Raw genomic sequence first — 15,614 nt, forward strand, 5'->3', positions numbered from 1 at the left:
GCATTCCTGTGATGCCAGCAGGCAGCAAAATTTTGGCATCTCATCTCCTCTGGGATGAAGAGGAGAACCAATACCCAGTGGCCTTTAATCAAGGGGAAAATACAAGTGGACAGTTTTTCACTTGCAGCTGCTTTAAACTACACCGTAGAAATTAATCATTGATTCAGTGGTTAGAGAGATCTCTGTGCAAATACATCCCTTCTGGTTAGAGTTTTCAGGTGCAGAAATGAGATTTGCATCCCAGCCATTTTGGGATACAGGGACAATGGAGTCCTGCAAAGGAACAGGGGTGTCATTCATCTCAGGGTGTTCTTTTGACATTTGCTTTTGGTTGAGAAAATTGTATAGACAGTTGTAAACAAAATAGAAAATTGGGGTATATTAAAGGTAATTTTTAAAGAGATCAGTTAGTAAGATGGATGTTTTGCATAGTTGTTTACTTCTGGGGTATACTTGGGTTTTTTGAACAGTCAGTTAATGGGCTGTAAATCTCTAGGATTTTAATAAGATACTTTAGAAGTAGGTTGCTTAAATCTCTGCGACTATTAATTGCAAAATACATGTTTCCATTAACTTCAAACTGGAACTAGTGTTAATTATTTGTGACTTACGTAAAGACAACTAGAGTTAAAAGGTTAAATTATTGCTACAATTCCAGTTTGCTTGTGGTTTGCTTTTTTTAATTTTAATAGCGCCCATTCAGACAGAAGGAATAAACATTGTGAAATCTGATGTAGGTATAAAGACTGACATCTTCTGCTTTTGTAAAAATGTGTCGAGCTTCTCCAGAGAATGTTTGTTGAATCAATAAATCAGAACTAGAGGAGGCCTAAGGATAAGGCTGTCTTTTTCACTATAAAATTTCTCTTGCACACACTCCAGTTAAAAAAATAAAATAAAAATTTGCACAGCTGGATGTCCAGTCTTGTCCAGTTCCCAAGTAGATTGTAATTTAAAACTGAAAACAGGGCACCACCTGCACTATTTGACTGTTTCAATGAAGTCCTGGGAAAATTACTTTCTAGGGAATTGCATGACTTGAATAACAGGCCTGGCTGCCTCTTTTACCCACTTCATATTTTTTATAATTCTGGTTATTTTTCCTGTTTGCAGCTTTCCTGGGCTGTTATCATCCTGTGGAGCTGGTGATCTGCTGTGATAAGAGATACAGAAAATAATATAAGGGATGCAGAAAGAGGGTCGAAGTAGGGTATTTTAAATGGCAGTGCTCTGGTATTGTGGATTTCAGAGATATAGTACTTTACATCAGGGAAGTGTAGTCCTGGCTAGTCATCCCAGCTGTTGCTCAGACCGCAAATTCTGTGTTTGTGAACTTTGTAAATAAATTGATATTTTGCGCTGGGAACAGATGGTAAAAAGTCCTTAGATCAATAATGAGTCAGCCACAGCGTATGAACAATAAAACTCCTGGTGAGTGTTCCCTCAGTCATGGAATGGGCTTGCCCCAAGTACAGCACAGCAGTGTGAAAGTAAAGAAATTTTGATTTTTTAAATTTTTTTTTTTTGGGGGGGTCGGGGTGGTGGTGTCTTTATTTATTTATTTATTTTTGTTGGTTTGGGGTTTTTTGGGTAGTGCCAGTGGGATTTTTTTTTCTTTTGAATCTTCATGCTGTAATCCACAATTCCTTTCTTCCACAGCACTGCTGGCAGAGAGGTGGTGGAAGGGTGGTCACATCCACTGCAGAAGAGGTAGTGGACTTAGTTTATATGGCATTTATTGATGGTTTAAACTACCGGGGCACTGGCAGCACCGAGGCAATGTCGGCTGCCACCAGGAATAGCCTGTCTCTGGCCCAGGGTAGCACCTCTGCAGCAAAGCGCAGCCCAGGGCATTTGTCCCTGCACCAGCAGCATTCAGACACTGGGATGGGTCAGCCCTAGGAACAGGTGTGTCTGCTCACCTCCTGCAGTGGTGGGCAATAAAGTGACAAGCTCTTGTGATTTCAGTAAGTAGAGCCTGTCTCTGGGTGTACCTTCTCTAAGAGAGAAGGCTTGTCATTATAACATGGCAGTGAATGCCTGGTTGCTCAGTGACTTCTCTGCTTTTACCTTTTGTTCAAAATTTATAGACTTGCTAAAGTTTTTAACACAGAAAAGGATTTAATTACAACCTCCTAAAAGAGAGGTGTCTTTGACCATAGCCAGTCATAGAGGTCAAAATACCTCATGGGTATATTTACTGTATGACACTGCCTTGTGCTCTGTCACAGACTGCCATGTGAGTTACATTGACTTCAAAGGATAGAAACACTAGAAGCCTTCAAGGAGGTGAATTTGGGATGCTCACTCTCAGGGGTCCTAACTGGATCTCCAGTACAGCAGTGCACAGAATGGTGCTTGGGTTTTTCCATAGCCTCGCTGATGGTCTTCAGCATCCTCATGGGGGAAGGTCAAGGGGCAAGTACTGATATCCGCACTCATCATGACCAGCATGAAGCTGAGGCAGGGGAGGTTTAGGTTGGATATCAAGAAAAAGTTTCTCATCTAGAGGGTGGTTGAGCACTAGAATGGTATCCCCAGGGACGTGGTAACAGCACCAAGCCTGACAGAGTTCAAGAAGAGTTTGGACAATGCTCTCAGGCACACAGTGTGATTCTTGGGGTGTTCTGTGCAGGGCCAGGAGTTGGACTCAATGATCCTGATGGGTCCCTTCCAACTCAGAATATTTTATGATTCTGTGTAACAGGACTTGGTCCTTTGTTGGGATTTTGGTTGCTTGGAGAAGGAGGGAGATTCCTGGTCATAGTCAGTAGTAGCAACAGGTCTACAGTTTGGACAGCACACTCGTATAGTGGTTTTTGCTGCCTGTTCTGCGTGTCACTTTGCTCTGCAGGGCCTGTTGGTGTTGCAGGTACCCCCGAGCACAATACAACTCATGCCATATATTCCTCCCCTGGTGCCTTGAGTCACAAAATAATTTGGTAAAGTCATAAATCAGTGCTGTGTTTTTTCTAGAACATTTATCTGGTTTATTTTGCATTACATAAAGACCAGCCATTAGGTGGGTCTCATCCCTTCTGCATTAATCCAGCAGCATGAATGCAGAGCGAGAGAGCTGTGGTTTGAGCACGAGGGCCCCCTGCGCTGCTTTCCTTATCTGCTCTCCAGTCTTTGAGCTCTTACATAATATGTTTAAGACTGGTTTTTTGACTAATCTCTTTTGGGGTCTCATTTTGCATTCTTAGTCTCCAGCAACAAAGAACTGCTATGTTTTTCCCTTGTGAAATCCTTTCCAGAAGGTGCACATTATCTACTACAAGACAGGGCAATGATGAGCATCAATTTCCATGGCAGAATAGGAGCCTGGATTACAAATTACTATTTAATCCTTTTTGCGTCAAAGGATATAATAATCCTTGTAAAATGTGCTCTAAGTCTTGTGCTTGGCTGTGTGAGGTTAAGGGGCAAAAATCAAAATAGGGAATCTCATAGAATGTAAGACGGGGAAATGTATGTGTTCCACATGAATTTCAGAATATGTTTAGAACTGCATTTCAACAGCCAGAATAAAGATGATGGGCTGATACCTAGACTACTAGTTTTCATTTCTCTGTATGCTTGCTACTACTCTGCTAGAAAACAGTAGGTCTGTCATGAGTGTTGCTTGCTGAATTGCAATAAAGAATTTAGGCACAAAGTAAGCATTGCTCTGATTTGATTTTTTTTTTCCTTCCCTCGCAAGTGAGAACGCTTACCAAAACTAACAAAGATGGAGGTGTCTTAAGACTGTGAGGAAATTTGTTTTATTTTTTAAATCATGAGGCTGTGTGTGTCAGGCAATGTGATTCTGTAAGGGAGAGAAGGGTAAATAAGGCTGGGAGGGATAAGGATTTAGTGTTTGAAATTGCAGACTGATGGCTGCACAACTTCCTGCCCAGGCAGCTATTTTAAGAGGGGCAAAGTTTAATAACATAAAAAGTTTAGAAAATAAATCCCATGGTGACAGACCTACAGTCCTTTCTTGCCACACTGAGTATGCTGTAACTTTGTTAGGTAAAAAGCAAAACAAGGAAGTTGTTTGAAATCCGTAGTTTCATATTACTAGTTTATTCCATACTTTTACTACTGGCCTCTGTACTAAATCAGATGGGGCATACTGGATAGAATCCTTCTTACTGTGTAGCAATAAGAAGGATTACTTAGTCCTTCTTACTATGTAGCAATCCACAGAGAAAACCTAGAAGTAAGTGATGATATATCTGCAATATTACTAATGGAAGGAACCAGGGTAAGCCGTTTGCTGTTATTTTCAATGCAGTGTATTTAGAACTTTGCTAATAATCTAATATTCTGTATAGTCAAAATCCTAAAAATAGAGTAGAACCAGATTAAAATTGTTATCTCATATTAAAGAACACATTTAATTATTTGATCATATAACCATCATTCCACGATAAGGTATTTTTGTGCCAGCTGCTAATTGCATGCTTCTAAGTGTGACAATGCATAATGTGGTGTCCTTGCTGTCACAAAATGGTCATCTTGCAGGTGAAGACTGTGCACTGCAGCAGCCCTTATGAAGCCGTAAAATGTTTGTGTTGTAAAAGGATTCGTATTTGTGGATTTTTTGTTGTTCTTTTCTATGACAAATTCACAGAAAACAGGAATATTCCCCGATCTATCTAGCTGTTGTATTTTGGTAAACCCAGAAGTCAGATGTTTTGAAGAGAACTTCCATATTTCCTGTAAAATGAATAATTTCTATTTCTTTATTTGTTGTAGAAAATGACACTTGACTGAAGAGCATATATAAGTCACCCTGGAAGAAGTTGCTTCGCTGTGAGCTTTACATGAGTATCCCCATCCTATGAGAAGGAAGAGGAGAAGGATCCGTCAGCCTTCTTAGCTGTAAAATGGGGACTACAGGTGATGACATGGCTGCAGTGGAGCAGAATGCCTCCTTGAACCCTCTGTGCTTTGAGTGTGGCCAGCAGCACTGGACAAGGGAGAACCATCTCTACAACTACCAGAACGAAGTGGATGATGACTTGGTCTGCCACATTTGCCTTCAGCCCTTGTTGCAGCCATTGGACACTCCCTGTGGACACACTTTCTGCTACAAGTGCCTAAGGAACTTTCTGCAGGAGAAGGATTTCTGCCCATTGGATCGAAAAAGACTCCATTTTAAACTCTGCAAAAAATCCAGCATCCTCGTTCATAAACTGTTAGACAAGCTCTTTGTTTTGTGCCCCTTCTCTTCTGTGTGTCAGGAAGTGATGCAGCGATGTGACCTAGCGGCACATCTTAAAAACAGGTGAGCGCTGCAGGTGCTTGCAGTGCATTTTCCCTACCCCCGTGTTTGTGGCCAGTTTGTGTACCAGTAGAAATTGGGGGCAGGAGAGGGGGAGAGAGTTGGTGGTGGCTTTTAAATTCACGGCAAAAGACCGTAGGAAATGGTCAGTCTGTAACTGTGCACAGGCAATGCACTGGATTACCCTTTTTTTGTACATCACACCAGAAAATAGTGAAGAATGCTTGGTGATAGCCATAGGGAGAATGACGTAGATCATTAGAGGTCTGAAGAAAATGATTTATCAAGAAAAATAAAATACAATGGCAGTTGATTAGGGGGAAAAAAGCTGGGGAGGGGGAATTAAGAGATGTGCAGACTCTGTCTGCAAAGAGGAGAGAAATGGTGCAATAGGAGCAAGAATATTAAGTTCAGATTTTAGGAAAAAAAGCTTTACAATGGTTGGGCACCAGCATAGATTGGTTAGGTGGTAGTTGTCCATTCCCCATTTTTAGAAGTGTTTATGAACACGTTAAACAAATTTTCGTCAGGAATAGTTACATCAGAATTGGTTCTGAGGTAGGCAGATGGACATGGTATCTCTCAGGACTGGTGGGCCTTCTCTGCCTGCCTTTAGTCCAGTCCAGTGGCACTGGTGACCACCCAGACAGAAGGGTTCATTTGAGAGGTGCACAGACCTTCTCCATGGACTCCTTTCCAGGTCTTGGTCTTTGTCCATTTGGATACTCTTGGAGACCATCTTCAGGTGAACAATGATGTTGCAGAGGACATTGGGAGCATGTGCGTGGTGTGGGTGTGTGTGCAGGCAAGTGCTCTGCAGAGAAGGGGAAAAGGACAGATACCATCTGCCTTGGAAACTGTTCGTTTGCATTCATACTTCCAGTGTGCCCTCTTCCTTTTTCCACACATCCTGAGCATTCTGGGGATTCAGAGCTTGGGAGGACTCTGGGCATGCAGAACATGCAGCAGCCCTGTGGACTGTGGTGAGCCTGGATCTGCCTGGATATTTTTCATTGTTGTAGTATGGTGTCCATGTCAGGGAGGTACAGGGACTAATGAGGAGCCTTTCTCTCTAGATTTTTATCTTCTTTAAATTCTCCATGTGGTTTCCGTGTTAGCTTAAGCACTTGCTTGTTTCCTTGTGGCAAGTTTCTGATCTAAATGATGACTTGGGGGTCATGAGGAGGCCTAACTATTTCATGATTTATAATCCTGGTATTAAACGGATTCAATTTTAATAAAAAGCAAAATGCTAGCAAGACTGCTGCTAAATATTTGATTCGTCTTCTGGTTTCTCACGGTCATATCCCTCACCTCTTCAGTCCTTTTTCCTTGGCTGACATCTTCTTGAATGATATTAGGGCTGTTTACAACAGGATCATGTGGTTTATTTGTACATAGAACACTATGTATGCCCTCTTTAAGTATATGTGAAATATCCATTTACTTAATGCACAAGGTTATTATGGAATCCAAGTGAGCTGAGTCACAGGCTTTTCCTGTTTGTCAACTGGAAAAAAGCTTTCCGTTGCAGAAGGCTGCTCATTTTCAATTCCTTCTGTTGTCTTGGTTATCTTGGCTGATACACGTTTTGAGTATATGGTGATTTACAGTTTCCAACTAAGTTTATTTGCAAACATCTGAACACCTCTAAATTGTCATTGCTGACATAAATGATGGCAGTAACTGCGTAGTTTGAATTTAATTCTATATGGATTAGTGAATCCAGTAAAATTCTACTGCTGATCATTACATTTAGGAAAGAAATACAAAATTCAGTATTATTGTAATTGTCAGCATTGATTAATATAAACCAGTCTCAACACGGCTTTACATGAGCTGGTTTCTGTTTCTGAGAAAAGCAGTATGGCTGGTTAATTTTCACTGTCTAAAAACCTTCACACTGGGGTTTTCCAGTGTTTTTTTAATTGCCTCCATTTGAACATAAAAGATGGAAGAAAATGTCATTGTATCCACCAGGTGCCTCAGACTGTAAGGTTACCGCAAGATGCTCCCACAAGGAGATGAGAGGCATCAGACACAAACCTGATTACTTCACAGTCACTAATTGCACTCCATGATACCTTGTTGCACAAAGAAAATACTCTTGATTTCTTAAACTCTTGAGTTTCATTACATTCACTTGCAAATTTGGTTTTTAAAGTTAAACACAATGCATGTAATACGATTTAAAGGAAAGGACCATATGAGTAATGTACTGTTTTTCAGTCACTTGGTATAGAAAATGTGTTAATGTTTGGTAAAGTAAGTGCCAGTTTCATTCCCTGTAATCGTTCAAGGCAAGACTGGGTGTGGATCTCAGTGCCATGATCTAGTTCACATGGTGGTGGTGTTCAGTCATGGGTTGGACTCAATGGTCTCAAAGGTTTTTTCCAACCTAGTTAATGCTGTGATTCTGTGATTTCTAAATATCAAAGGTAAATTTATGAGAAGAAAATCCAACAAAAAGTTACTGAGATTTTCTGTGTAAAATTTTAATTTGGTTAAATTCTTACGGGTTTTTCAGAACTGAAAAAAGTCCATTGTACAAAAACATATTGTGAAATTCATACAACTTTATAATGAGAGGGTCAGGTATTGTGTTTATGGCTTTTGAGTTGGGCTTTAGCTTTCACCTCCTGTATTTCCCTATGGTAGCTTAAGTTATCATTTTGGATGGAGACATTTTTCTGACTGGGAAACATTGCAGATAATTTTATGTCAAGTTAAGTTTGAACTTTATATAGGATTGCCTTTTTTGGAATTGAAGAAACAATTGGGCTATTCATTGTGTGTCACTCAGCATGCTTAATATATGGATTTAGAGTAACAAAAGCCATGGGAAAACAAGTTGTAAAGGTACACAATTTTATCATATAAAATCATGGCAATCCCAGTTATTTTGGTGTTTATGACAGTGTTGGTGAGTCCTGTTCTTCCCACTCTCTCCTGTGTTAGCTGCAAGCACTGTCCCTGCCTGGCACTTCAAACACCAGAAGTGAAGAGGATCTATGGGATTTAACCCTCTTTTGAGTAAGTGGATAGGCAACAGATTGATAGTTTTTCCATGCCCTATGGGTTCTATCCATTGCTTGAAAGGTAAACAATCTGTGGTTGTTCTCTGCTCTGAAGCTTGTTGACAACGTTGTAAGCTGCTCTTGGGTGGGAGAGAGAAGTATGCACCCAAACCACTCTTTCTTTATTTTTCCTTAGTCTTCTCTGACTCCTAAACCTAGGTAACTCCTGGTGCCTCATTTCCCCCATTTTCTTCTCTTTTTCCCTTCTTTTTTTTCCTGTCAAAAAAAACCCCCCAGACACTTAACTTTCCAAAGCAGCATCAGGTTTTACTTAGAATTGCAGCTGTAAATCTTGCCAGAATTACTGCTTAAGGTCGTTTTGCTGGCAAAGTTTTATGAGCAATAGCAAAGGCACTGGGGTTGCTTCTTTGCAGTCTTTGCTTAAATACAGCTCCTGCTTGGAAAATGATTTAGTGCAACTGGTCTGAGGTTATTTAGTGTGTTTGCTTTTATCAAACCACTAGACTGGGCAGAAGCTGATGGCGTAGGTTACAATGAATTCTTTCTTTTCAGTAGTCAGTGAGCAAATGTGTTTTTCAAGCTCCTACTGTTATTCCACAGAAATACCCTGTAAACTACATCTTAATTTTGTATGAAAGCTCTTTTTATCAGCAAAGAGGGATTGCTGCTAGTGTTCCAAGAAGTCAGCTTTTAAATGAGAAATCCAGCAGACTTGGCAGTAAAAAAAACCCAACAAAAACCCACCAAACAAAAAGAGCCATTTTTCTTCTCTGTCTGATATGAATTAAGAAAAATTGAAGGTAAAAGCTATACTTTGTCACCATCCAGAACTGAGCAGAAGCTGGTGCTAAAGAGGGTAGAGGAAGAAGTGGAATATAAGCTGAAGCTAATTTTACATCCGTAGAATAACTGCCCTTCAATCTTCCCATTAAATAATATCACTCAGTTGCTTTAGCATAGAATAGTTTGAGTTGGAATCTTTCTCTTGAGCGTCTTGTTTCATGAAAGAAATTAAGGAATTTCTAAATATTCTTAAAACAGTCCTGCCTTTGTTCTTGCTCCTAGACGAGGTATTCTGGCCTTGTAGGTAGATTCAAGATGCCATTTCTATAAGTTTGAATTCAACCCTTATTTATGCAATTTGTTTTATGAGAATGTTTTCATGAGTAAAGGAATCCAACCTTCAAAGCTTGTTTTCATCATGAGATGCCCATCTGTGTACATAACTTGTTACAAGATTAGTCCAAAATGCTTTTTATCCCAGATATTTGGTATTAGTGACAGTGTGCACCTCTGGAGATTTATTGGCACTTTGTAACTGTTAGAACTGCTGTATGGTTTTGCTGTTTGTGAATAATACATTCTTACTGCCAGTAAAAATCTTTTTATGTTGCAAGTGAAAAGGAAAAATCTCCGTTTAGATCTGCTTGAATACCAGTACAGGGCTTGGCTGCTTGGTAGGCAGCATGCTGTGTTTAAAGACCTAGAAACTGGCATCCCATGAATTAATGTCTCCACTAGACAACTACTTTTTTGGCAATGCAGTTGCACTATACTAGACTGAAATTCAGAGTCTATTGCAATTACTGGTTAATTTGGGGTAGAATCTGTGGGGTTTTCCCCTTTTTTGCCTCATACAGTGCTGCGCAAAAGGGATTCCGCTGAACTGAGTAGGTGTGCTCAGGAGGCTGTTTACATTTCTTGACGCTAGCTTTTGAAATGATAATTAAACATCATTGGCAAAAATAAACCTCAAATCTATTTATATTTTGTGTGATGACTTTCATCAGCTGGCAGGTAATGATGGGAGAATGTGCTCTGTGAAGGAGGGTGGAGGAGGACCTGGCTGTGGTTTAGGAGGCTTTGACAGAAATAGGACACTTCCAGGGATGAGTTTCATGTTGTCCTGGTTTGACACAGCTTAAAAAAACCCAAAACTCCAAGGTGTGCTTTGCCACCTCGAGCAGGTCTTTTGAGCTCCTCAGGCCTTGTGAGATGGCTGAGTCAGAGTCAACAACAGCACAGTGGTTTGGTAGGTGGTATCTAAGGAAGTATCTTGCTCTCGGAAGTAGTCCAGTAAGGCTGGACTCTGATGTTAGGCTCAGTGGGATTGAAGCGTGGTTCTCTGACAGTGTTGGTTTCTGTTCATTTGCCTCCTTGCTGAAGGAGCACCACTTTTATAGCACAGCAGTTCAGGGACAGCAAGGACACACGGCTTGGGGTGGTTTTGTCCTAAATTCTTGTGAATCAGTGTGTGAGAGCATGTCTGTCAGAGCTCCCAGCAGACAAAAGGTTTTCTCTGCAAGAGCATTTACCCCTTGCTGTGTTGCTGCCGAAGTGAGTGATGTTGGAGACTGTTCCTTTATTTTATTTTCTTTCCCTGTTGACCATGTTAAGATTTGAGGGAGCATGTGGCTAACCCGTCAAGTTAAAGTATGTTAGAAATACTGAGGGAAGTGATAGCATCCTTATTTTTCTTGGTCTTTTGGGACTTTTATGTTGAGATTTGCATTGTGAAATGGTCAGTGATAGAAATTTCCTGGTGATTTTCACCTGTAATTGTGTGTCTCTATCACCAGACAGATATATTGGCCAATCAGTCCCACTGTGCCAGTGGTTTTCTGTAGTAAATACTGTCTGGGCAGAGCCAAAAGATAGGGTTGTGTTCCATCATTAAAATAATAGAAACATTTTCACAAAGCAAAACCTGTCAAATAATTTTCATCTTTCATGCTTACACTTTCTTAGCTTTGAAGAACAAAATGACCAGCAGTTGCTTTGGGAAAAGCCCCAAGGAATTATTTCTGAAATGCATCATGTCATAATGTGAACTGTCTCTAATGTATGGTTTTTTGCGTATTTCAGAGCATATTTGATTACCTTTTTTCTTTTCTTCTAAACATGGAGAAGGCAAAGCTCCAGGGAGGCCTTATAGCACCTTTCAGTATCTAAAATGGATGTAAGAGGGCTGGAGAGGGATTTTTTGTAAGGGCATGTAGTGATAGGTCAAGGGGAATGGCTTTAAACTGAAAAAGGGTAGATTTAGGTTAAATAATAGGATGAAATTCTGTTCTGTGAGGGTGGTGAGGCACTGGAAGAAGTTTCCCAGAAATCTGCGGCTGCCCCATTGCTGAAAGTGTTCAAGGACAGGCAGGATGGGGCCCAGCCACAGCCATTTCTATCGTTCTATGTATATCGAAAAAAAAAAAAAATAGGTATCATGTATTTACAACATGGCTGGGGGTCACAAAAGCTTTATCAACATTCTTTGGATCTGAAAACTTTGTTAGCAGGTTATCTTCAAAATCCCTGCTGAAACAGTCTAACCATATAATTACCAAATCCCTTTTACAGAATGTCAGAACAGAGTCATGATTCTCAAAACATTCTGGTTTAACAAGTTAGGATGTCATTAGGCTTCTGCTGTCTTTTACTCTGTTGACACATTTCTTCTCTTGCAAAAATAAATAATTTCTTCTTTTGTTATAACAATCTGCCAAATTCTCAAACACTGAGTCCTTTCAAGAATGTGATTCCTTTTTTTCTGGCACTGCTACAGTATGAGTGTTTTTTAGGTGGTCAGCACCTTCAGAAGCAGGAACTTTAAGGACATCGAATACTGTAAGACGTGATTTATCAGACACTGGCAGAACTGTCACAGAGGCATATGTAAGATTGATGTCCACATCTAATTATGTACGTGTAAGTGCAAAATGATTCAATAAATGAAGACTTTCCATGAATTTGCAACATTGTGGCCCTTTTATGCAATAAACTATTGTAGGCTTTTAAACATAACCCAAAAAAAAAAAAAAATACTGCATTAAGAGTAATGGAAACTCAAAAAACTGAGTTTGTAGTGAGAAGCATCAAATGCTGAGGGAGCATTGCTGCATGAGGGAAACAAAAAATTGCACCTCCTATGTGAAGTCAGAAATTAAAAACAGGAGACAGGAGGGAGATGTAAACGCCTTCTACTGGTCCAAGAGGAGATGATGAACAGAGCTGTTACTTTTGCTAAACCTTTCATACAGATTCCTAGACAAGCATAATTTTCTTTCAGTATTTCAATGCTTAGATTGCAATATAGGTAAAATTTTCATCTCTTTAATCCCTTGAATGAGCCCAGGAAAATATGATGCTTACTTCTTCTGGCTTACTAAGGTGAAAGGAGATGGCTTCAGTGGGTCTCCAGTTGTGTCTTGGAACAGGGCTTCTCTTCTGTGGATTTTTTTTGACCATCCTGTTTAATCTTTCCAGCAAGGTTATCTTCCAGAAATTGAAATGTACAGAATCCACCTTCTAGTGGAAGGTGTCCCTGTCCATGGCAGAGGGCTTGAACTAGATGATCTTGAAGGCCCTTTCCAACCCAAACCATTCTATGGTAACAGAGTAAGTCTACATTCAGAAGGTGTTATAGCACATTGAGTTCATGGCCAAAAGACTACCTAGTAGAAGTTTTGTGAGGAAAGCAGTAATGGGGTTTTGTCCACTAAAACATATTTTGGCCTTAAAATTCAGTGTGTTTAATATTTTTTTAAGGCTGTGTTTAAAGCTGTGGCTTTGAAGAAGACTAATTTAATTTGATGAAGTACTTGGGCATTTTGTGCTACAAATAGGGCTGCAGACTTGAACCATGATACAAATGTTGTCTTCACAGGTGTCCTGGGGCTTCCCATCGGAGGGTTGCTCTGGAGAGAAGGAAAACGAGCAAGCTGCAAGCAGAAGCAGAGGGCGAGAGTGGTCTCGGCGGGCTGGAGCAGCCCAGCAGTTTATCTCCGGACGCTGATCAGGGAATAGTGCCAGCTGAGCAGAGCTTTACCTCACCCGCCCTTCCCGTGTGGACAGATGAGCCCGGCATCGACAATCCGCCTTTTGAAGAGAACACAGTAGCAGACAGTATGTCATCACTTATCTTCTCAAGTCTCTTTTATCAGATGTGGAAACATTTGTGGTGTCAGAGCTTGTCTCTTACCAACTGTGAATGTGCACCTTCAGCTCTTTTCTTTTGCAATTTCTGGAGAAATATTAGTGGGTTTCGATTATGTGCAAGTTTACAACTGAGATAAAGTCACAGGAAGGAAAGAAATATCTGAGTGTGTGCCAGCTACTGTGGTGCTATATCATTTATTGTGTCACGATGCAGTAGTTCTTGTTAATCTGCTAGTGGAACTGGCCTCACAAGTGAGATAGAAGGAGTGTAACCTTTGTAAAATTACAAAAGTTGTTTTCTAAGATGAGATTTGTTTTTCCCTCTTCACCCTTTCCCCCCAACTGGATCAACAGCCTTCCCACAGATGGAGCGCTGTCCTGCTCGAGAAAATAGGCAGCTGAGTTACTCCTGCATCCAGCTGCACCAAATGAGCAGTAACACCTTTAGCATCTGGGATTTTCGAGAGGAAGTGCTGAGCCTTACCACAGAGGAAAATGGTCCTGTCCCCTTTCCTCTATATTTGCCATCCTTTAGCATTCTCCTTTTCCCTTTTTAGTTGTATCCATGTTTGCTTCAGAAATGGGCTCCTTCAGTTAACCCAGTAACTCAACAGCAGCTCCTAATGCAATTGCAAGACAAAGAGGTTATCGTGGAGTAACCCCTAAAATACATTTTTATCCTCATCACCAAATGCAAATCCCCAGGTGACCCAATGAAGTATATGAAATTTATTATAAAGGATGGGATCCAAAGGGTTCAGAATATCCTATTCCAATCCAAATGACCCCATTTCAGGAAGCATGGATGCTGCTAAGTCATTAGAGAGCTGTTTCTAACAAGCATGGGGTTTCAACAAGTAGTGGAACGGACTCATTTGCACTGGTTTAGCTTTTTGTTAAACTGCTGCTTTGTGACCTGTCTACATTATCTTTTGGTGATTTATTTTATTGAAAGCGAATGAGGTAGAAAAGATATTAATTGTCTTTCTTTTTAAAAATAATTGGCAGCAAATCAACAGCCACCTACCTTGCCTGAAGGAGAGATCACTACTATTGAAATTCATCGGTCCAATCCTTATATTGAATTAGGAATTAGCATAGTGGGTGGCAATGAAACACCTTTGATCAACATTGTCATTCAAGAGGTTTATCGAGATGGGATCATTGCCAGAGATGGAAGACTTCTTGCTGGAGACCAAATACTTCAAGTATGGAACCTAATTACGTATTCTGTCTGCTTGCTTTCTATTCACTCCTTGCAGAATTGTTGTTAAAATGAGATGGAAGATTTTCCTTGTCAGACTATGTTGTGTCAATGTTAGCTTTGCAATTATCAGTTGGAAAGCAAATTAATATTCAGAGCAGAGCCTGTTGTTCTAGCACTTTTGGCTATCATGCTTTATGTTGTTTGTCGGACCAGTCTCTGGCATTATCTTTCCTCCCTAACATCTGTTGTCAACGTTTAAAATACAAGTTTATTTTTCTGTTTTTAAATGTTGTGGGACTTGGTCCTTATTTCAACTTTATGCATGCATTCCGAAGGAGCCCAAGGTTATTTCTGGCTAGCAAGTTGGCGTAACTTGTCCTATGTAAAAAGCAATTTGTGGATTGTAAGGCTGGCTTCATCTAAACTGTTATTTTAATCTGGCTTCACTCTTGCCTTCCAAAAGCCGAGGCAGTTGACCGGCATCTTTCAGTATGTATAAAAGACTCAGTGATAGCCTTCAATGGAATGATTTAAAGCCAGGTGCTGTAAGTGTTTAAAGAAAAAAAATAAACAAAATGTAAGTTGGTTTTGATTGATTGTGTATTTTTGTTTTGGTTTTAAGTAATTAGCCACAGGCAGTAGAAAAAGATAAAATTCTATTAATTTTGAAGTTTAAATTTTTATATTTGGGGAAGGGGTTGTTTATAGGACACTTCAGAATGACAGTAACTGCATGCTGCATAAACAGAACAGTCATCCAGCTTCTATTTTTAATCATTCCACCTGAAACAAATATATTATTGTCAATTCAAAATTACTTCAGTAAGAATGTTTGCTTTTGATCTGGCAGCCTAAGATCAGTCCAAATGTAGTTGTAAGCCTTCTTCATTTCACTGTTTTGAAATCAAGCCGATAGAAGTAGCTTAAATACAGTTAGTTATCCTTGGAAGGAAATCAGTTTGCACTTCAGAAAATAAAGTCTCTTTTGAGAAATGTGCCTTTTTCCTCTCTTGGAGTGTAAGCATAGTGGCTGGCCAAGAAAACAACCCAAGAGGTTTCCAAGATGTTGCCTTTTCAACAAGTAATTGCAGACACTGATTGAATGCTGCCTCATTTACTTTTATACTAAGGGCTCTACTTGTTTGGCAGAATAGGGAGCTTGAGT

The 15,614-nt window shown here is 40.1% G+C and overlaps 1 protein-coding gene across 3 annotated transcripts in view; it reads left to right on the forward strand.

Annotated features, from left to right (window-relative positions):
• The window catches only part of LNX2 (ligand of numb-protein X 2), a 37,648-nt gene that overhangs the window by 6,206 nt on the left and 15,828 nt on the right, over positions 1-15,614 (forward strand). For 2 of the 3 annotated variants that reach the window (XM_017731381.1, XM_008631462.2), the window contains exons 2-4: positions 4,744-5,275; positions 12,971-13,209; positions 14,251-14,450. In XM_017731381.1, the coding sequence (XP_017586870.1) occupies positions 4,875-5,275; positions 12,971-13,209; positions 14,251-14,450 (840 nt within the window). In that variant the 5' untranslated portion in view covers positions 4,744-4,874. Of the gene's footprint in view, positions 1-1,612; positions 1,711-4,743; positions 5,276-12,970; positions 13,210-14,250; positions 14,451-15,614 lie in introns of those variants that run through there. The other variant, XM_017731380.1, reaches the window with a different exon arrangement.

Source organism: Corvus brachyrhynchos, unplaced genomic scaffold (assembly GCF_000691975.1).
Source record: "Corvus brachyrhynchos isolate BGI_N302 unplaced genomic scaffold, ASM69197v1 scaffold103, whole genome shotgun sequence".
Classification (NCBI taxonomy): domain Eukaryota; kingdom Metazoa; phylum Chordata; class Aves; order Passeriformes; family Corvidae; genus Corvus; species Corvus brachyrhynchos.